Raw genomic sequence first — 21,717 nt, forward strand, 5'->3', positions numbered from 1 at the left:
CTGGTCTCTGGGTCTTCTGACATGTTTAAATAAATGCTACAGCCTGGAACCAGCCGAGCCATGGAGGAGTCAGACAGGCTGCTAGTCATGGCTGGGAAGAAGGACTAGAAGAGAAAAGCCTTCCCCAGGCCTACAGTGGTGACAGAAGCGGTGGACAGTGCAAGTTACAAGAGAAAAGTACATTTAGGGGACCAGAATTGGACTGCCAGGGTCCAACCATCCTCGCACGTGGAGGTTCCTCTTCCACGGTCAACCTTGGGTGGTTAGGGTACGGTTTTATAAAAGGAGCTGACAGGCTTTCTCAGCTCTGCAAAGGGGTCTGTGGTAGGAAAAAATCAGAAAATCAGCAACTGAAAGAACCCCACTGCACGGTTGTGCGCTCGGGACAGTGGAAATCCTACATTGGACGTTCCCCAAACAACCACACTGAGACCTCAGGCTAAAACAGGTCAGGTTCTACTGGCTCTGGCACCTGTTCTGTTTTTGTTTTTCCTGGTGCACGCAGGGCATAGTGACTGCCTGGGCAAGGTGCCACCCGCTGGCAGGAGATGAAGGGACGCTGGATGAGAGGGGGAGAACAAGTTCACACAGACACTGGATTTCTTCCTCCGGTGATTCGCTACAGTTTGCCCGTACCGGCTGTCCAGAAGGGAAGCATGGGCTGGATGTGGGGGAAGGAAAGACCAGATTGGAGTGAGCCAGGAGTGAGGAGAAGGAGGTTGCCTCACTTTATGGGTTGAATTGTGTCCTCCCCAAAAGAGATGTTGACGTCCTCATCCTCAGTATCTTAGAATTTGATCCTATTTGGAGAAAGGGTCTTTGCAGAGGTCATTAAGTCACCATGAGGTCACTAGGATGGGCCCTAAATTCAATACAGCTGGTGTCTTTATAAAAAGGAGAAATTTGGACACAGAGCCGACACACACCTAAGAAAGACGATGTGAAAAGACACAGGAAGAAGGCAGCCATGTGCAAGCCAAGGAACCCCAGGCCACCAAAGCTAGGAGAGAGGCATGGAACAGACTCTGCCTCACAGCGGGCAGAAGGAACCAACACTACCCAAACCTTGACCTTGGACTCCCAGCCTCCAGAACTGTGATAGTTACGGACACCCTTAGGAAACTAACACACCTTGCTGGTCATTCCTTTGAGAGGCAGGCTCGGCAAGTGTCTATCACATTACTGGGGGAAAATTTCCACGAAGGGGACAAAATCATTTGGTTTTCATATTTATTTTAAGGGGCAATGGCATAGTAGTAAAGTGGATGGAGTTTGGTGAACAGAGGTGACACTGGGCATATTGAACAACTGGGATAGGTCATAGCCAAACAGAAGAGGCATGGGGTATCAAGCCAGTTTCGGGGTGTCCTGGCTGAGCTTCAATCGTTGGGTCTGGAGATACAGTCCCGGGCCGCCGTCCAAGCTCTGCCACCTACCAGCCCAGGCCCTTGGGCGTGTCGCTTCATGTCCCTGGGCCTCGGTCTTCTCGTGTATTAAATGGAGATAATAATACCTATTTTGTGGGAACTCTTGTGATGATAAAATGAGATAATTAATGTATGTTCCATGCTTCACACAGTGCTGGGCACAGAAACGGGTTCTCTTTAGGAAACCATTAGTCAAAGACGGTTTCCCCAGCAACATGCACGTTCACCAGAGAAAATTTCCATTTTGAGTCCTACACACAGTGTATGACACATACACGGAGCTAGAGCTTGATTTAAAGCAGATTTTCAAGACTAGGTCAGAGACACGGTGGAGGGTGATCTAGAGGGTCTTTCTGCAGCAGAGCAAGGGGAATGTGACCTGGGCAGCGAGAGGACAGGACCCTTCCTCCTGAGGCTCCGTGTCCAGGTCTGCCCACCCCATTCCACCTTCCCCTGAGAGCGCTGATTTGCTCCTCTGTGTACACAAATGCTTGCGATCAGAGTTCTGAAAACAACTCTCTTCTTTGGATTTCTCATTTTTGTTTCACGGTCGGGGATGTACACAAACTCACACTTGCTCCGAGTGTTTCCCAAACGTAGGTTGGATGCTTGGTTTTCCCTGACCCTTTTCCTTTTTGAAGGTGTGTTTTCTCTATTGGGAGCAGCTGGGGAGATGCAGAGACCATTACAAAAGGAGCTTTGCAGCCAGGAAAGGGGGCTTCAAGGAAAGAATGGCGTGGGGCTCGGGGGTATTTTCTTCTCACACATGAGCCGGCCTCTGAGTCAACAAGCGGTTTTATCCTCAAGCCCTTTACACCCCCAAACAGCAAACAGGAGTGCTGCTTGCACCTGTTCTCTCGCTGCCCATAGAGGAACTGGTTCCCCAGGCAGCATCTAGCTGACAGCTTTATGGATGGAGAGGGGATGGACCCAAAGTAGCCGAGCTCCTCTGGGGTCCTAATAATTCAGGAGAACTAGGAGCTCGAAACGCCAGCGGTGGCGGGAAAATGAATAGGCCTGGTTCCTGATTCTGTAGGGCTTTAGAGAGTCTGGGAGGGAAAGAGGGAAGTATTTTTAGCAGAGAAGTTGCTGGCCAGTTTCGGTGCCTCTGAGCTAGTTGATTCAAGACAATGTCCCTGGCATTGGCATTCACGTCTGTGTCCTTGGGTTAAAACACTTCACCTCTCTGGATTTCGACTTTCTAGTGCCTAAGCATAAAAATAATTATGGTGGCTATCCACCTTCTCCCTGAAGGCTTGCTGACGGCACACAATAAGTCTGACATCTGGTGAGAACCCTACAGATGTTTCACGTTAAATCATCCGTGGAAACGTGTTTAACATAGAGATCCTAGACCTCATGCCCAGCGAAGATTCCAAAGGGCCGGGGTGGAGGCCGGTAATACCCATTTTTAAGAAGTCCCCAGTGGGCGTCGGTAGGGGCCTTCACCTCCCGAGCTGGTACTTTATACTCTAGCATTTTGGATGTAGGTTTCTTAAGGACCACGCAGTCGGTGAGACCAACTGTGAGAGGCCAGGAAAGCTGTGAGTAGCTTCAGGGTTACCCACAAGGCCAAACAGGTCCCAGATGGCCAAGTCCTAGAGCTGGAAAAAAAATCTGCACATGTGGGAAAACAACAGTTCTCAGACAGATGATCAGCTTGGGACATTTTGGGGTTTTTCTCTTCTTAGTGATTAGAGACTTCTGCCTGGAGAACAGCAGCCTAGGCCAGGGAAATGGAGAAACAGAGCAGAAGGCCTGAGATGCTCCAGGGTGAGTTCAAGAGAATCTGGTCCTGTAGGCGGTGTTCATCCATCCCTCCAGAAGAGTAAGAACAGGTAAGTTTTATTAAGCCTAAATGGGCCAGGCGTTATTCTAAGCATTAACTCATTTCACCTTGATCACAACCTAAGAGGTAGGCTCTAGTATCTCACCCATTTTCTAGGTGGGGAAACGGAGGCTTAAGGAACTTCAGTCACTTGCTCAAGGTCACAAAGTGACTGAGTGTTCGGGTTAGGATTTGAACCTAAGCCATCCGGCTCCTGAGACTGTGCCCCTAAAGCATTGGACCCAGTGTCCCCCCCTAGGATGCTCAACTGCCTAGAATGCATTTGAACTCATGTCCTTCATGGACAGATTCGAGGTGTGAGGTCTGTTTCTCGTGAGGAGTGAGCGCGAGGTCCTGGCGGTGCCAGACTGTGCTCACTTCACATTCCATACATCTGGAAGCTTCCTATGTAACTCTCTAGGACCCTCTACCCTCCTTGTCTCTCTGCATTGAAGGGGGAAACAAACAAACAAAACCACCAAGGTTTTTTGTTTTGTTTTGAAATTCCAAAACCACCAGCATCTCCAATTCCATCCAGAGTCTACGGTTGTTCTCGTAGGGCTGACACGACAAGTCTCAGGTTTCTTCCTGAAACAATCCCCACCTCAGCTGGTGTTTGTAAGACTAACCCCCATGGTCTGATTTCTTAATTGAAATTTTTGTGGCGCTAACTGTAGATTCACATACAGTTGCAAGAAATAATACGAAGAGCTCCCCTGTACCCTTTACCCCGTCTCCCCCAAATGGTAAGTAACATCCTCTAAAACGATCGTGCAATACATTGACCACAAGATTGACACTCGTACAACCCACAGATTGATCCTTCCAGCTTTGCTCGTGCTTCTGCGTGTGTGTGTTCGGTTTTATCCATTTTATCGCATATGTAGCTTCCTCCGTCTACCTCCGAAGTTAAGTTACAAAGCATCCCTCCCATTTCCCTTTTAGAACTACATCCATATCCCTCCTGTATCCCCAAGTCTACTTTACCCCCTGGCAACCACTCATCTATTCTCCATTTCTAAAATCTGTCATTTCAAAGTATTATATAAAGGGAACCATACAGTACGAAGCCTTTAGGAGCTGGCTTTTTTTTTCCCCCACTCCGCATAATCGCCTTGAGATGCATCCAAGTTGTTGCATGGATCAATAGTTCGTTCCTTGTACTGCTGAGTAGTATTCAACAGCGTGGACGTAGCCATTGTCTGACTGTCCACCTGAGGAAGCACATTTGGACTGTTTTTTGGTATTGTGACTAATGCTGCTACGACCAGTCGCAGACAGCTTTCATTTCTCTAGGACAGATGCCCAAGAGGGCAATTCCTGGGTCAGGAGGGAAAACGTTCAATCAGTCATCATTTAGCCTGGTGTTAGCTTTAGTTGTTTTCTAGAGGTTCTTTATCAAGATCAGGTAACTTCCTTATATGTCTAACTTGCTGGGAAATTATTGTTTTTCTAGTACCTGATGGTCATCGCGTCACGCTGGGCAGTCTTTTTCCCATGAGGTCAGATCTACAGGTATGACCATCAAATGGACCCTTTAGTTTTCCAAAGAATAAAATTATTTTTCACAGCCACATGCTCCGATCGTGCCCATCCCTGCAGCTCTTCATGAAACACGGCTCCTCTGCCCTTCCAGACAAGTATCTGTAGGGCATCTTTTTGTTTGTTTGTTTTAGTAGGGCTCCACTATGGAGCCCAACTCGGGGCTCACACTCAGGACCCTGAGATCAAGACCTGAGCTGAGATCGAGTCAGACATTTAACGGACTGAGCCACCCAGGTGCCCCTGTGTGGGGCATCTTCCAATCCCCACACAGCAAAATGACGTCATTGTGGTTTGCATACATTGTAGGCTCGGTAAGCAGCAATACCTAACATTTTCATATTGTTTAACGACTCACTTGACCTTCATGACTGTGGGAAATAGGTATTATTAGCTCTGCTTCCAGAAACTGAGGCTTGAGGAAGTGAAGTGACTTTCTAAGGCCATCTGACTTGTAAGGGAAGGGTCAGGGTTATCTAAACCCAGATCCCATGTTGGTTCCCCTCCAGCTGAGCTGGTGGGAAAGAATGGAAACCTGGACTCCACGATCTCTAAAGGTCTTTTTCTGAGTCCAAGGCCCTGGGAAGCTCTAAGAGCAGGAAGACAGCAGTATCTGTTCACACCAGATTTGCCCTACCTGGTGCCCAGACAAGAGCTCTCCCCACACTGATGCCATGACTCCCACTACCACGAGTCACGTGACTCTGTTTAGTGGGCTGAACATCCCCTGACACCATCACCTTCACTTCTGACCTTCTGCTTTTCCAATCCAGCACACGCTTTCATTTGATTCAAACAAACACCGCCAATGATTTCTTTTGTTTTCTTTGTGTTAGCAACCCTGTTTCTGGAGATGTCTACTTTGCCCACCCTTTGAGTTCTTCACGTGGACGTCCCCAGCGGTCAAGGGATGCTGCATCCCTCTCGCCATGGCCACACAATGTTGGGCAGAGGCTCTTAGTAAACTTATTTGATAAAGATTCATTCATCATGGTCCATGCCATGGGAAAGGAAAACGGAGAGCATTGAAAAGATATTGATAGGTCCCAGGAGCTCATCCTCTTCTTTTTCACCCTTTCTTGGCCAGCACTAAGGGTGGCGAAGTTGCAGGTGAGAGAGCTAAAGTGGAAAAACCGATCGAAAATCCTATACATTGCAGGCTCACGTTGGCAGTCCTTTAAGGGACATCAGAGTCTGCTCCACAGGACAGCAACGCCAAAGCCTCGGGTCAGTTCAGGCTGTCGGTGCTCTGGCAGCACGCTAACAAGTTATCCCTCCCCTGTGGCCCCTAACTCTCCCTCTTGACCTCATCGTGGTGGACGCAGAGAGAGAAGGGAGTAGTAGGAAGAAAGCAGGACAGGGTTACTGCTTATTGGAGTCTGCATAACACCCCTTCGTTGGGCTGGAAGTGGGATTTGGCGGGGCCAGTTGGGTCACTGAGAATGTGGTGATGAGCACATACCCAGCAATAGTAGAAATCCGTCTTCACCTTGTTGATGCCGGCCAGGCAAGACACATGTTCATGCTTACTGGCAGGAATTCTCAGCCAGGACGAGGGGACATCTCAGAAGCCAAATTCCCAACCTGTTCTCTTTTTGGACTTTAAAGAATGCTGTCCCTGTTCTGATCACCTCTCCAGCCACCCCTTCGTGACCCAGCAACATCTCTCCTGTTCCTGTGGCCTTTCCCGCCATCCTTCCGTGGCACCAGTGTGAACATCACGTCACCAGATACTTTGGGGATGAGTTACTTAACAGGCACACATGTCACCGAAAAGCACTTAGTGGCCTCTCTGTGGCAGCACCATGTGTAATAGCTGAGCGTTAGAAATAACCGAAATATCTACCAGGAGGAGACTGGTTAAATAAATAATGGGACACGGGTACAATGGAACATGACACAGACATTGACATCATGCTGAAGAAAAATGCTTAGTGACACTGACAAAATGTTTTTAGTGGAAAATACTGGTGGAAAAATCAAGGTGGTAAACGTTTATGGGGTAGAAGTGGAATCTTGTGAAAAATAAGTGTGTGTTTATATCATGGTGAAGAACTGTAATAGGAGACATCAGAGTTCCTCTTTAGGGAAGAAAGTATCCTTTTTTTTTATTTTAAAGATTTTATTTATTTATTGGACAGAGATCACAAGTAGGCAGAGAGAGGGGGGGAAGCAGGCTCCCTGCTGAGCAGACAGCCTGATGCGGGGCTCGATCCCAGGACCCTGGGACCATGACCTGAGCTGAAGGCAGAGGCTTTAACCCACTGAGTCACCCAGGTGCCCTGAAAGTATCCTTTTTTTAAGAACACCTTCATCACCTGCTCTAGGGGGTGAGGTGAAGCTTGAGAGCAGTCGGAGGCAAATAAGGTAGATAAAAAGATAAGCAAACTGGGGCGCCTGGGTGGCTCAGTGGGTTAAAGCCTCTGCCTTTGGCCTGGGTCATGATCCCAGGGTCCTGGGATCGAGTCCCTGCATCGGGCTCTCTGCTCAGTGGGGCGCCTGCTTCCCTTCCTCTCTCTGCCTGCCTCTCTGCCTACTTGTGATCTCTGTCTGTCAAATAAATAAATAAAATCTTAAAAAAAAAAAAAGACAAGAAAACTGCTCTGTGTTTGAAATGACCTGAATTTGAGACTGGAAGAGCCTAAGAGACAGAGAAGGGATGGGTTGGTGGGGGGGGGAGATTCTGAGAAGCATGGTAGGTTGTTAAAACCTGCCAGAAGTTCAGCGGTCCGTAAGAAACTCCTGGTAGTCTGCCAGCCAAATGAATTCTAAGAAGAAGAATTGTAAATATTCAGTTTTTGAGACGTAAACTCCTTGTGTATCCCACAACCTTCAGGAACTCTACAACCCCAAGTGGTGGTACCGGGGGTGTGAAAGTGAAGGGGCAAAAAGGGGAACCAGAACTGATCCCCCCCGGCAGCCCCCCGGGGAGAGTGAGTGGCATCCTGGGGGTACTGGGAAGGAGACGGGTGGTGGCCCCAGCACAAAGGACCCAAACTCCTTGTTTCCTAAATTAACTGGAGAAAGGTAGACCTTGAAGTGGGCTAGCTGATACATATTTATATGGACAGAGAAGAAAAGACTGGAAGGAAATAAACCCAAACAGGGAAGAGTTGGCTGGATGGCTGGATAATAAGTGAGTTTTAGTTTCTCCTCTGAATTTCTTTTTAAAGATTTTATGTATTTATTTTGACAGAGAGAGAAACAGTGAGAGAGGGTACGCAAGCAGAGCGAGTGGGAGAGGGAGAAGCCGACTCCCCACTGAGCAGAGAGCCCGATGAGGGGCTCAATCCCAGGACCCTGTGATCATGACCTGAGCTGAAGGCAGACGCCTAATGACCAGGCCACCCAGGCGCCCCTCCTTTGAATTTCTTTTATCTAATATCTTCTACAGTTACAACATCTTACTTCTGTAATTAGGAAACTATGTTAAAAATCCCCTCCACCCATTATGTCTTCAAAGAGAGCAGGGGTGGATGGAACTTGGCATTAGGGCTGCAGAGAAGGCTTAAGGGTCTCCTAAGCAGAGAGCATTGCCTGTTCCCGGGGCCCCTGCCTTGGGAAGACCTGGGGCCTGTGAGGGTCCTGGGCATCGTGGCAGAGGCACACCTGCAAGGGCGGGATTTACAAGGGGGCTCCAAGGGACACACCTGCTGGTGCTTTCGCTCTCAGGACACCCGAGTAAGCCAAAGGCTCTCCTCATCCGACACCAGGGAGGAGGCTCAGGAAGTTGGCGCCACCGGCATGCAGCACAACGGGGCAGGCAGGGCAGGCACCAGGCTGCCGCCTCACAGCCTCTCCCTTGGATGGCTCCCTCTCACAGAGGCCTTGCCTTCCCCCACTGCCCCTTCCCCCCAGTAAGCTTGCTTGCTTGTGAGGCTCCCCAGGGAACCCAACTGAACACGCCAGGTCGGAAACACCCACACTGAAGGCTGTCGGGTTACACCTTACTCAGCTCCCCTGCCCTGGAGTCACTGAGGACTCTTTTCTCCTCCTCCGTGTGCTCCTTGGCTTCCCATAGTCCCCCATAACCTCCTTTGGGGAGTCCTTTTTCCTCCCCTCTTACATGCTTTGTTGTCTTAGTACCTTCCGGAGTGGGAATTAGACTTACAGAGACCATCATTTATGAAGAGTTTCTTGTGCACCAGGCCCTGTGCTAGGCATGGGTGCATGTACCGTTTCATGTCAATTACCTCCACAATCCTGCGCAGTGCACATCATTGCTCCCACCCTTTACCAGAAACAAACTCAGAGAGAAGGACCTGTCCAAGGTTAATGGCGGAGTCAATGGGAAGTCAGGATTCAAACCCAGACCTGCTTATGCTAAGCAAAATTCTCTCCCATTAGGCCACATGGCTCTGCAGGTTTTCTGCCCGTCTGTTCCTCTGTGTTCTCTTTCTTCCCTCCCAACCTCATTGGCAAACTCGGGGTGACAGGCCTTCTCACTATCTAGGTGTCAGGGACGGGTCCACACACATTCCCAGTGACCCAGTTCCCTCCACAGCCCGAGGGTGCAGGCCTATTAGAGGAAGGAGCTCAGTTCTGACTCAGGGTGAGAGCAATAGGCTCAGAATCACATCCCTAAATGCTTGGATGTGGCTGAACTCCTGAGGGATCTTTAGCTTTGGGCCAAGGGCGGCAAATGTCTGAGACACTCTAAGCCAGCACCTGTTGCCCATAACTTTTGCGCTTGACAGTGTTTCTTTCTTTCTTTCTCCCTCCCTCCCTCCCTTCCTTCCTTTCTCTCTTTTTTAAAAAATTTATTTATTTCTAGACAGACAGTGGGGGGAGGGGCCGAGGGAGAGAGAGAACCTCAGGCAGACTCCGTGCTGAGCCTGGATCCCGATGGGCTCCCTCTCACAGCCCTGAGATCGCAACCTGAGCCAAAACCAAGAGTCGGACGCTTCACTGACTGAGCCACCTAGGCATCCTGACAGTCTGTTAAAAACTTTTATTTTTCTTGCCATCAGGCCTTCCTAGCCTTGTCTAACCAGCACTGCCAGGTTTCTGATGGTGAATGACTGCCTGCTCAGAATCCAAGCCTGAATTTTGAAATAATCTGGAAATATTTAGCAGTAATGGGTAATATTTGGTGACATCAATTTAGATTCCAAAGCCCAGAGAATATTTTAAATAGCCCTCCAATCCTTACTCTGGTTTCTTTAAGAGACGCTCTGTCTGAAGCTATCATCCTGGGAGGTTGTGAGGTCCCTTATTTCGCTTGGCCCTCCCTATTTGCAAGGGTTGCCTTGGAAATCCTAGTTGGGATATTTTAACAATTATTTGTCAGCACATACCAGTAAACTAGAATAAAAGCGAGCTTGTTGCTTGTCTCTTCCCTAAATCTGGCTGCTCCCAGAAGGAGAGGCCAGGGAGCGGGTAGCTAGAAGGTCTTCAAAATCCTAAACAGTTCAGCCCTCGTGAGAAGACACTTGGAGGGCCCCGACCCAACCCCCACTATTTACATTTGGGGAAATTGAGGCTCAGGGTGATGTGACTTGTCCAAAGTCACAGAGCAAGTTAGCAGCAGACTCTGGACTAGGACTCCAGTTCCCACTATACCTGTGCCATGTTTGAGGAGAACACAGAAGGTTTGGGTTTGGGTTTGGGCTGTAAGGAGGCCAGGAAAGTACACAGGAAAGATTCAGTGAATAAGTGAGTTGCCTTCCCATGCTCAGGCTGCTGTATCTGATGTACCCATGGCCAGGATTTCAAAATTCAGGGGCCAGTAAGAGTCTTGAACACTGATGACACATGGCACCCCTTCTTCCATACCAGAGGCATATCGCTAAAACTCAGGACCAATTCATATCACAAGACCTGACCGAACTCCCTTCCCTGCCTCACTGCCAGATTTGAGCTGTCACTAACGTACTACTGAGGGGCATTCTCCCACCGGGGGTTCCAGGCTGTCGGGATCTAGCTCTGTGTGCCAACTGGGGTGGCAGGCACTGCAGAAAGGGGGATGAATCCGACTGTGGGATATTAAGAGAAAATGGGGGGGGCTTGGGATAGTTTTGCTTGACATCTTTGGTGTCACTGCCTGTCAAGGCTAGACAAGACAGAAAATATCTAGCATGGCACTAAAAATCATGTCTATGAGGTGGCTTTTCTTCAGGAAAATAAAAAGAAGAAAGCCAGATTACCCATGATTTCTCTAAGCGATAACCCTGTCATCATTTTTCTTAAAAAATAATAGCCATCATGCATATATCGTTAGAAAAGTCAAATACTACAGAAAGATTTAAAATTAAAAAGTTAAAAAAGACATGAAGGAAACTGAAGTGCATATTGCTAAGTAAAAGAAGCCAATCTGAAAAGGCCACGTCCTGTATGATGCTGACTCCATGACATTCTGGAAAAGGCAAAACTATGGAGACAGTAAAAAGCTCCGGGGTTGCAGGGGTTGTGGGGTAAGGCATAAGGATGAACAGGCAGAGCACAGAGGAATTTTAGGGTAATGAAAACACTCTGTATGATACCCTAATGGTGGATACATGTCATTATACACTTGTCCAAAGCCATCCAATGCACAACACCAAGAGCGAACTCTGATGTAAACGACGGGCTTTGGGTGATTACGATGTGTCAGCGTATGTTCATCCTTTGTAACAAACGTCCCACTCTGGTGGGGGAGGCTGACAATGGGGCAGGTGGTGCACGTGTAGGGGCAGGGACTGTATGGGAAATCTCTGTACTTTCCCCTCCATTTTGCTGTGAATACTGCCCTACAAACAATAAAGTCTTAATAATTAAAAAAAAAAAAGTTAAAGTTAATTTATCCCTTTTTCAAGTAAGGTTAACAGCTTCACTTGAAGGATTTCAGATGATCTTCCTGACACAGATACATTTATGCTAGCTTGTATCTACTCACACAAGGGACTTGTATTAAAGAGTGGCCTTCCTTCTGCCTTTTTATGTCATAACAGCTTTTGGAGACTGGTATGTATCTGCACACACAGAACGACCCCATCCCATGTAATGACCACACAGTTCAGAAAGAGTGGCATGAAGAGCTGGAAAAGACCTCGGTGATCTTGGAATCCAACCCTAGTCTTTGTAAATAAGAAGACTAGAGCCCCAAAGAGAAGAGTCTTTGACACAAGGCCCCAGCACGTGGAGAACTTGGAGTCCAAGCCCTTGTTCACCAAGCCAAGCTTCCATTCTGTTCTCAAAGGTAGGGATGTCAGAAGCAGGGAAATCTTAGTTCAGAGAACACCCCTCACGTTCTCATTAGATGATTTTTTTTAAAGCAAGTGTTTTTGTGTGTGGACTATGAAGAAACCAGTATTGGGGGGACTGTTTTAGTATGTGTGTTTGAAACACTATGGGAGAGTCAGTGTGGATAGATATTTAATACAGAAACCGGTCATCAAGCGAGTTTTCCTAGTGGATACTATCCAAGTATGTCTTTTATCCCAAAATTATTGACATTGGAGGTGAGCATTTTCCTTCATCGGGCAGGTCTCACTTTTTATTTCTCCTCTACTTTTTTCCTCCTATGTATCCCTACCCACTTAAAATGCTAATTTACACTACTAAACTTTATAGTTGCGTAAATATATTCACATTACTCCTCGCCCGCACCCTGTGAGACAAGCCGGCATGATTATACCCATTTAATAAGAGAGGCAAATCAAGGTCAGATTAAGTTCCCGTACGGTGAATGTGCCACCAGCGGTCACATGAGTCTGCCCAGTCAGCATTCCACTAGACACAGGACCACTGGTCTCTTTGGTGTTGGCTTTGGGGACTCTTTTTTGTTTTTGTTTCTTGAGAGATGAGGTTTGGCCCACAAAGCCAGAACCTAGTACCAGCCAGTCATAAAAACACAAACGAAAACATAAATATTACTTTCCAGGATGTTAGGAGAGCAAATGTTCCACACCACCCGGAATAATAATCTGCCCAACTTCATTTGGCATTAAAACTGAAACATGATTTTAAAGGACGGCATCCTCGCTCTCATGACATTAGAACCGACCAGGTCTAGACTAATGCATTTGGACAATTCCAGATGTTATCCATCTAGTGGATCGTTTCTCCTCACGGTATCCACAGAGTGACTATTGAGACAGTAATGGCTGAAGGGAATTCCGGCTCTTAACACTTCCACTCAAATTTCTCAGGACCTCCTAACTGGAATTCACATGCTCCAAAGCAAGAAGTACAGAAAGGAGGAAGAAGTGTGGTGGGGCTCCTGCAGCCTCTAGGCTCACTGGAAATCAGGACTCACCAGCTCCTCACACTTCCCTGTCCATACAAATTCAGGTCATCTTCCTGGCGACAAAAGGGAAATTCTGACCCGGTTACAGAATGCAGGACACTTGTCTCTTAACCACCCAGAATGGTCATGGAAGGGGACTCTTAATCACACAAGGCACAATCACAGTAAAAGGATGTTTGACCTACAGAATACAAGACTGGACGAGGGGCAACTGAGCTGTCCTAAAAATGCCAAGGCTTGTCCTCGTTACACGGGTGATGAGATGTAGTCTGTGAGATGAGATGTAGTCTGTGTTGCCTCAGAGGGTAGATAGAATATGACAAGATCAGGGGCACTTGGGGGGTTCAGTTGATTAAGCACCCAGCTTTTGATTTCAGCTCAGGTCATAATCTCAGTGTCCTGAGATCGAGCCCCACACTGGGGTCCCAGCTCAGCATAGAGTCTGCTTGTCTCTCCCCCTCCCCCTCTGCGCCACACCTCCCCCTCCCCCCACACATGCTCTCTCTCTCTCAAATAAATAAAATAAATAAATAAATAAAATATTTTTTAAAAAAAAGAATATGGATGGATCAATAGAAATTTCATGGGGGTGAATTTTAGTATTGAAGGAAGAAACTCCTAAAAACGGAGGCTGTGAGGTGAATGGTTAGGACCACAGGTTGTGGAACTATAGAGTGGCAGATGAGAAATCCCAGCTTGCCACATACTGCCACGTGACCGCGGGGGAGTGACTTAACTGCTCCAAGCTTAAGCTTTCTGTCTCACAAAGTGAGAGCAAATGAAATTATATATATTAAGTATATATATGTATAAATTATATATCATTTTATATTTTCATGTACATATATGTATTGTATGTGTGTGTGTGTGTGTGTGTGTCTGTATTCATCAAAGGCGGGGACCTTGTCCTTCATGTTTACTCCTGTATACTTAGGCCCCATGCCCAGCATCTAGCACATATTAAATGCACAATTAATATTAATGGAATGATTGGATTTACAGGATCTTTAATGTGAGACAGCTGCTGGAATAAGCATTTTCATTCATGTCTAACCCATTCATGAAACATCGACTGGGTGCTAGGAACTGGGCTGGTCATGGTGGTCTTTACTGCCACTACAATTGTTATTATTGTAATTGTTATTATTATAGTTGTTGTTTTGTGGTGGTAGTTTTTAAATGGGTCACTTTAGGTGGTGGTGTGTCTCTACTGTTGGAGGTGCCTAAGCTGATGCTAGAGGCCAAGCTGGTTATGTTACCAAGGAAATTCACACACCTGTGTGACGTTTGGGGTCACATCCGAATCTGAAATCATAACTGATTACATAACTCTAGAGACAGCCAGTTAGCACCACTTCTCACTTTTGTTCTTTACACACAGAAACACCATGGAAGGGAAACCTTTGCCCCTGAGCTTGCCCCATGTAAACGTCGACTATAATTGGCGTGTTCTTTGAAAGTCTTTTTGGCAGAAAGGGAAGGGAAGATCCACTCGGATGCATTTCAACCTGAGATTCAACTCAGCTCAAATCAACCTTCCTTGGCACTGCACATCCCACCTCCTTTTCAAAAATATTTGGGCACTGTTGGTTTGGGTCCTATTAGCCATGGCATCATTTTATGGCTGATATGAAAAAGTACATGTACAAGAGAAAGGTAATGAATGAGCTTTACATTCCTAATGAGTGATTTCTCCGCCACATGAATACCACCAGGAACTAAACTCCTTTCATCTTTGATAGCATTATCTTTGGCTTTTTTATGTCTGATACCATGGTTGGTGCTAGAGGCTTCTGCTATGTGGTTGAAGCAGGACTAATTATCTTGGTGAAAATGGAAAACTCTGTTCCCAACTGAACCTCTGACCTCCGAAAGTCACCTGGGAATTAGGCACTTGATGGTTGGTGGGTTGAGACATTTGGTTTTCATCCTAGCTATCTGAAGAAGGCACAGGCTGGGGGTAAGAGAGAATAGCTATAAGAAGAGACTGTCCCATCTGGAGATCAGTCCCAACTTGCAAAGCTCTGGGAACAGCTTTTGGCTGCTCCAGATCTTGGCCTTCCTGTCCTCACTGCAGCTGTGTCCCCTTCTCTTGGATGGGACACTCCCATGTATTGTGGCTGTAGGGACATCCTAAAGAGTTTCTGGCTAAGAACCACCCAATTCACTTCCCTCGGAAGTAGACTAAGGACCTTCAGAATCTACTTTAGAACTCGGCCTGAAGTCTACATTCAGAATGTACTTTCCTAGAAAGCATCCTACAAGTTTCAATTCTCACATGATCCTAGAGGCCACATTTATAGGCCGAGATTTCTTGGCAAAAGTGCTGCCCAAGGAACAGCCTCGGGTCAACAATGGCATGGCCAGTCAAGCTCTCTCACCCAGTTGGAAAGCTCTTCGCTGAGCATCTCAGCATGAAGCCTTTTTTCTTCCCCCTTCTTTGACCAGTTCTTACCTCCAAAACTTATCTTCTAGCTACTGGGTTACCAGTTGTCTCTAGTCTTCATCTCCTTCTTACCACTGAGTTCTTGCATTTGTAATTCATCCATCTTCATGCTTGGTTCTCTGGTTCCACACCCCTTTCTGTTGAGTACCCTTGGTCTTAGAACCTGCCTCAGAGTCTATGTCTAATTTTGTCCACCTTAGATGTATCTACCCAGTCAGCTTCTGGTATCCCATTGCGGGTGACTTCACGGGTGGGTGCCTTATGCGGTCAGAAGTTCCCTGTATTTGGTTTAGTGCTCTGTTATTGCTTCCTTGAAATTCCTAACAATTTTCTCTTTGGAGCTGTGTTTTGTAAGTGAAGTTTGATGGGACGATGGTACACGAACATGAGCAGAAGAGAGAGGCACAACCATTCTTTGCAACCCCACTTGCACGTAGCACTCAGGGTGCCCCGTGAGCACAGAATTCCAGTGGACCCACAATGCGTGAGAGTTCAGCAGAACCCAGCTTGAGTACGAGGTAAGACTGTCAGGTCTGTGACTAAGGAAGCAGGCAGACATGCTGACAGCCCCAAGAGGCATGACTTCCATTCAACCCAGAAATTGCTTCAAATACAGAAAGAAAGCAGTAAGAAGCACAGATGACCTAAAGCCCCATCATACCCTCTCCTACTTATGTTTCTACCCTGCACTAGCCAACCACTTATGCTGAAAATGATGACATAAAAGGTAAGAGTAGGGAATAGTGCCTTTTCCTTTGCTTACTTGGTAGAAAGCCAAACTTGGTGGAAAGTGCCCCATAAGGAATGCATGTAAAGAAATGAAATAAAAATAGTTGAGTTTGTTTTTGTCAGCATTTCCACTGCCCTAGGAAGAATAGACTACCTACGCATGTGTAAGCTACAAGATGTGAATTGTGTAATTTTCGTGATTTCACATAAATGGTAAGTCCTTTCGCGTTTCCATTTAAAACTAGCTTTGCACAATATAAAGGTGAACAGTAAAATTCATGACAATAATTTAAAATTTTAATTTTCTTATAATGACATTAAATAGCAAATAAAAGCACCATGTCAAATCGAGAGGGAGAAAGGTCATGAAAGAAAGGAGACAAGCTTTACCTTTCAACACCTTTCATGATACTTCTCCCCATCCCACACACATTTTTTTAATAAGGAGCTCCCCATTTTCATTTTGCACTGGGCTGCACAAATTATGTAGCCAGCCCTGGTCCCATGGCTTTAAGACATGTCCATCCCAGGCCTTTTCCCAGTGTGACCTCTCTAGGCCTTGCCATACCCTTGTCCTGGGGCTTCATATTGGATCAGTGGATACTATCTGTCCCTTTGGTAAAATAAACAACAAAAATCTCTTAAATGTAGCCCTAATTGAATGGGAAAATGGGCAAAATGACATGGTAGGGGCTTAACCAAAGTCACAGGGTATGCTAGGGATAGAGGCACAAGCTGACTCTCATCTAGATCCAATGCCACGGCCTGTAGGCACTCATCTACACTGCGGGCATTTGAGTCTTGAATGTCATTCGAAAATACCAACAAAGTCATTACATGTTGTAATCTTTTGATCACGCCCAGCTGGGGCCACCACAGCCCCATGGGAACCATGGGGAGCAAAAGGCTCTGTCTTTCAAGAAACTGCACAAAACATTCCAAGGCCCCAGGGGAGTCCCGTGTCTTGTTCAAGGTCAATAGGAGTCGATCAACAGGCCAACACGCGCTTCCTTTGCAGCTTTGGCAAGGAGTAGAGTCCTACATTGCCCTAGTTAGGTCAGAATATCTTTTCGATCACTGTATCAATGTCATTCAAAATTCAGAAAGAACGGGATACTTCCCATCTTTTTTTTTTTTTTTCTTAATTCCATAAAGAATAAGACGGGTAAAATCAAGTCCAGGGGTCTTGCAGTACTGGCCAGATCCCTCCTAATCAGGAGGAACTCCAAGCCAGAACAGACCACAACCACGGGCACTCTGACAACTGTCTGCACACCCTTCACGTGACCCCCTCAAGTCATCCAAATGGATTTTTAGACGAACGTCTCTTAGTACATTGCACATTCCCGCCACCTCTTCCTATTCTCTTGGAGCCTTCCATGAAGAGTACCAGGGTCCAACCAGACCTAGGTTTTTTTCCAGAAGCCTCCCAACAGCCTTTTGTTAGGTGCCGAGATGCCCTTAGCAACATAGCCTAATCCTCCGGGTACTTCTGGGCTGGTCCAAGTTTCCTCCAAACCCCAACTGTCTCTCTCTATGGACAGCTATGTAGAAGGACAGATCTTCGAGAGCACAAACGTCTTCAGACTGCTCCCACCAGGAGCTGGCTGGGCTGCTCAGCCGGCACTGTAGCCCGGATGGAAGGGTCAGTTGCCTTTCTGCCAGAAAGAATGTGCAGCTGCTGTCTCCTTCCTATCAGCAGGCACGAGGGGGGACAGGGTATCTTATGGGCTTCACGGCACTGTTCTGGCTCTGACAACAGTAGCAGTGATCTTTTCTTCCCTTTCCATCAAATGGTCATTGTAAGCGCTAAAAATTTTATGCCGCCACTTCAAATAATCTTCACATTTAAAGAAATGTAAAAATGCTTCTGATAATAATGGTAACTGGGAATAAAAGCAGATACAGGAGGTCCTGGCTTTGAAAACAGTTCACATGAATGTCTAGAGAAAAATGCAGGGAGGAAATATATCACGAGGGGTGTCTTTTGGTGGTGGGGTTAAGAGTAATTTTGCACTTTCTTCTTTAAACTTTTTGATATTTTCTAAAAGAAAATATACTTTAAAGGTATGTATTACTTGTGCTGTCCAACAAGAAAGGATACTTTCCTATCAGCTAGGACTTCTCAGAGAGTAGTAAGAGATTTTATGCATTATCCCCAAGGAAACCAACATCGGGCTTCTACTTATTTTTTCTAGGTGGCTTCCAGGATCCCTTCTCCCAATTGAATGTTCTATCCAGGATACAGATTTTGGCTTTGACGTGACTGCTCAGCTTGTAATTATTCTTCTTTTCTCTTTCATTGAAACTTGAAAATGTTTAGGAAGAGCCCTATCAGGGTTTTGAATTAGGTCCTGTATTCCTTTCTCCTGGTTCCCAGGGCTCAGTACTCCAAACGGAAGCCCACCTAAGACTGGATTCAGCGAGCCAGATGCCTAGAGGACACTGAATTTGCGCATCAAGGTGTGATGGCGAGAACACTGATCATTGATTTTGGAGTTGAATGGCTCTGGAACCTCAGGGTTTTTGTTTTTGTTTTTGTTTTTGTTTTTTCTCTCTGCAGTCTTTCAGCAAGTTGTCTTAAAGGTTAAAAAGCGCGTTGTACGTAGGGTGACTAGCACAGTGCACACAATAAATTATTAATACGAAGAAGGGGCGAGCGGCTGGAGAAGGCAGCAGAGGGGAAATCCGTCCGCTAGCTATTGCCTCTCTCCATTCTCTCACCGCTGAAGTTTTCCCAAGTTGCCTTCGTGGTGAGGGTAGGGGTGAAGGAGCGGGCGGCATCTCAGCCCCGCCCTGGCTGGGCTTGCCTGACCAAGGACACATCTTTGGTTTCGCCATGGAAATGTAACCGCCTCTCGGGTTGGCAATAGGCAGTCCTAGCCACAGGCCAGCGGCCAAGAGCGTGGGGTGAGGGGCAACCCTAGAATGCCCGTGGATAAGACTAAATATAAAACTCCATTACCACTCTGAAATCACCGCATTAGTGATCCAGACTGCCTCTCCTCCACCCACGCCCACTCTGCCCTTTAACTATTCATCAGGCAGAAGCAAGTATGCCAGAGGCTTACAGGAAATAAAGAGAACCAAGCTGTGCGTGATGACGGATTGAGATAGCCCATCTTTGCTATACTTTACCTACTGCCATTATTACTAGGACTGCTATGGGCACCACCATTTTTACAACTGTTACTACTGCTAGTCTATTAATCCCTTACATTTGTAAACCACAGTTTATAAAGTGGCTGGGTTTTGCCTGATTGAGGTGATACTGGGCATGGCATTATGGGAACACAGAGGCAGGCTGGCACTAGACACCTCAGAGGGAACACAGCAGAATTATCGATATATATTTTTTTTCATCCCCCAACTTCCTGTGCCCAAACCACATTCACCTTCCGTGGCCACACCCAGTCCTTCTCCCCAAGCTACTCTGCTCCAACTGTCCCGAGCTAGTTTAGGCAACTTCAAGGGTTAGGGACTAGGAGTAATGGCCTTTTATTTGGCCATTGGATTGGGCATTGGACCATGCCCAAATCCCACCAAATGGGGTGAGAGGAGTACAGAATGCCTCTCCACACGTAAGGCCATTGCGCCTGCCCACATCTCCCACCTTCTCACAGGAAGGCCCTGGAAGGACCCACGCTCTTCCTTTTTTAAAAGAGACTTTGATTTCCTGTGGCAAAGTTAAATTTTTTAAAATGCCTGACGGTGACCTAAATCCCCAAAGTGAACTCTGGAACTCCGGAATGAATGTACCTTTCTCACCCCACATTTATGTACTTTCTCATCCCAACAGAAGGGCCCCCTTTGCCTCCGGCGCTGCAGTCAGCTGGAAGAGGACCAGTGAAGGAGCAAGGATGTCGCGCACAGCTCAAGCCCAACCATGAACCAGCTTCCCTTTGAGATCGCTCCCTTCACCTGGCAACCGGGAGCCCCAGCAGAGCTGAGAGAGAAGAAAGTGGCATTTTGGAATCCATTTTGCTCAAGATGCCGAAGGCATCGTGGCAAACTGCCCTATGCTACCGAGGCCAAGGGAACTTGGGGCAGGAAGGACCTTGCCCATGGGGATGCGGTCGGTTGAGGGCAAGGTGAGGGCGAGCTCTGGTGCCTGTGATAACCTGAGGAGAGCGGCCGCTGGGCATGCGGTGGGTGCGGGTTTCCACCCTGGGCGCTACTTCCCGCGTTTGGACCGAGGTCCACTGGTGAGCAGTAGCAGAAGCAATCGCCACCAGGCCAGCCGGGGCTCGTTCTGTCCGTCCAGTTATTTTTAGGTGAGATTTACGATGGACGAGGGGGAAGGGACGAGTTTGGGGAGGTATAATCCTAAAAGTCACTTTTTCCAAAGCGCCCCCCTCCCGGGTCGTCCTTCCTGGAGCAGCACGGTGCCGGCGGGGAAGAGGGCAGCGCGGGCGCGCCGCAGCGGTCGGCTGGGACCCGAGGGCCCGGGTCCCTCGCCGGGCTCCGGGCGGGCAGGGGCGGAGGGGCCGGGCGCGGCGCGGCGCAGCTCACCTGCCAGGCTGTTGTAGCAGTCGATCTCGATGGCTTCCACCGTCTTGCTCTGCTCCTCCGAGAGGCGGCCGGGGTTGGGGGCCCCGGGCGGGGAGGCCGCGCGCGAGTCCCGCTCCTGCTCCCCCGGCGCCGGCAGCAGCCCCTTCAGCTCCAACAACGCCCGGTGGTATTTGCCGATGGCTTCGCGGAATTTCTTGTCCTTGTAGCACTGCGCCCCTTGGCTCTTGAACTCGTGCGCCCGCCGGATGAACTCGGCGGGCTCGGCCGCCGCCCCAGCCTGGCCGCGCGCCGGGACCCCGCCGCCGCCGCCGCCCGGGACGCACAGTGGCGGCGGCGGCCGCTGCGCCTCGCCGGCCGCGGGCGGGCTCGGGTTCCCCTTGGCCGCGGCCGCCGAGCCCTTCCTCTCCATCCGGCCGCCGCCCGGCGCCCAGCGCGCGCCGCGATCCGCCCGCCGCCGCCGCCGCCGCGCCCGCCCGGGTTTAAAAGCGGCGGGCGCCTGCCCCGCGCCCGGCAAGCTCGGCCGCGGCCGTGACACCCCGCGGCGGTCTGGCGCCCCGCACTCCCATTCTCCTCGCCAGCTGCGGGAGGCTGCTCTCTCCTCCTCCTCCTCCTCCTCCTCCTCCTCGGATTGCCGTCCCCTCCCCGCCTCCCTCCCTCCCCCTCTCCCGCGCCGCCCGCCCTTCTCCTCGCCCTCCTCCCCTCCCGCAACCTGCGGGCGGTGGCGACCTGGCCCCCGCGGGCGCGAGGCTAGCGGGATGCGGGACCGCGGGCCCGACTGGGGTGGCGGTGATTGTCGCTGACCCGGAAGAAGCTTGGCTCGCCCGAAGGAGGGGAGGATTAATGACAAAGACGGCCCCGTTCTTTCCCATTCAACCCAACCCTCGGAGACGCGCCTAGTCTGAAAGAGACGAATGGGGGAAGGGGTGCGCGTGTGCGCGCGCGCGCGGTGTGTGTGTGTGTGTGTGTGTGTGTGTGTGTGTGTGTGTAGGGAGGGGGTCCGCCAGCG

At 48.6% G+C, this 21,717-nt stretch overlaps 1 protein-coding gene across 1 annotated transcript in view; it reads right to left on the reverse strand.

Annotated features, from left to right (window-relative positions):
- Positions 1–21,120, reverse strand: part of TTC9 (tetratricopeptide repeat domain 9) — a gene marked incomplete at its 5' end in the record, with an annotated part of 31,587 nt that extends 10,467 nt beyond the window's left edge. The window contains one exon of the mRNA XM_080809178.1: positions 20,712–21,120. Coding sequence (XP_080665304.1) covers positions 20,712–21,120 — 409 coding nt within the window. The remainder of the gene's footprint in view (positions 1–20,711) is intronic.
- Positions 21,121–21,717: the final 597 nt, after the last annotated feature.

Source organism: Martes martes (assembly GCF_963455335.1).
Source record: "Martes martes genome assembly, chromosome: 7".
In the NCBI taxonomy this organism is placed as follows: Eukaryota; Metazoa; Chordata; class Mammalia; order Carnivora; family Mustelidae; genus Martes; species Martes martes.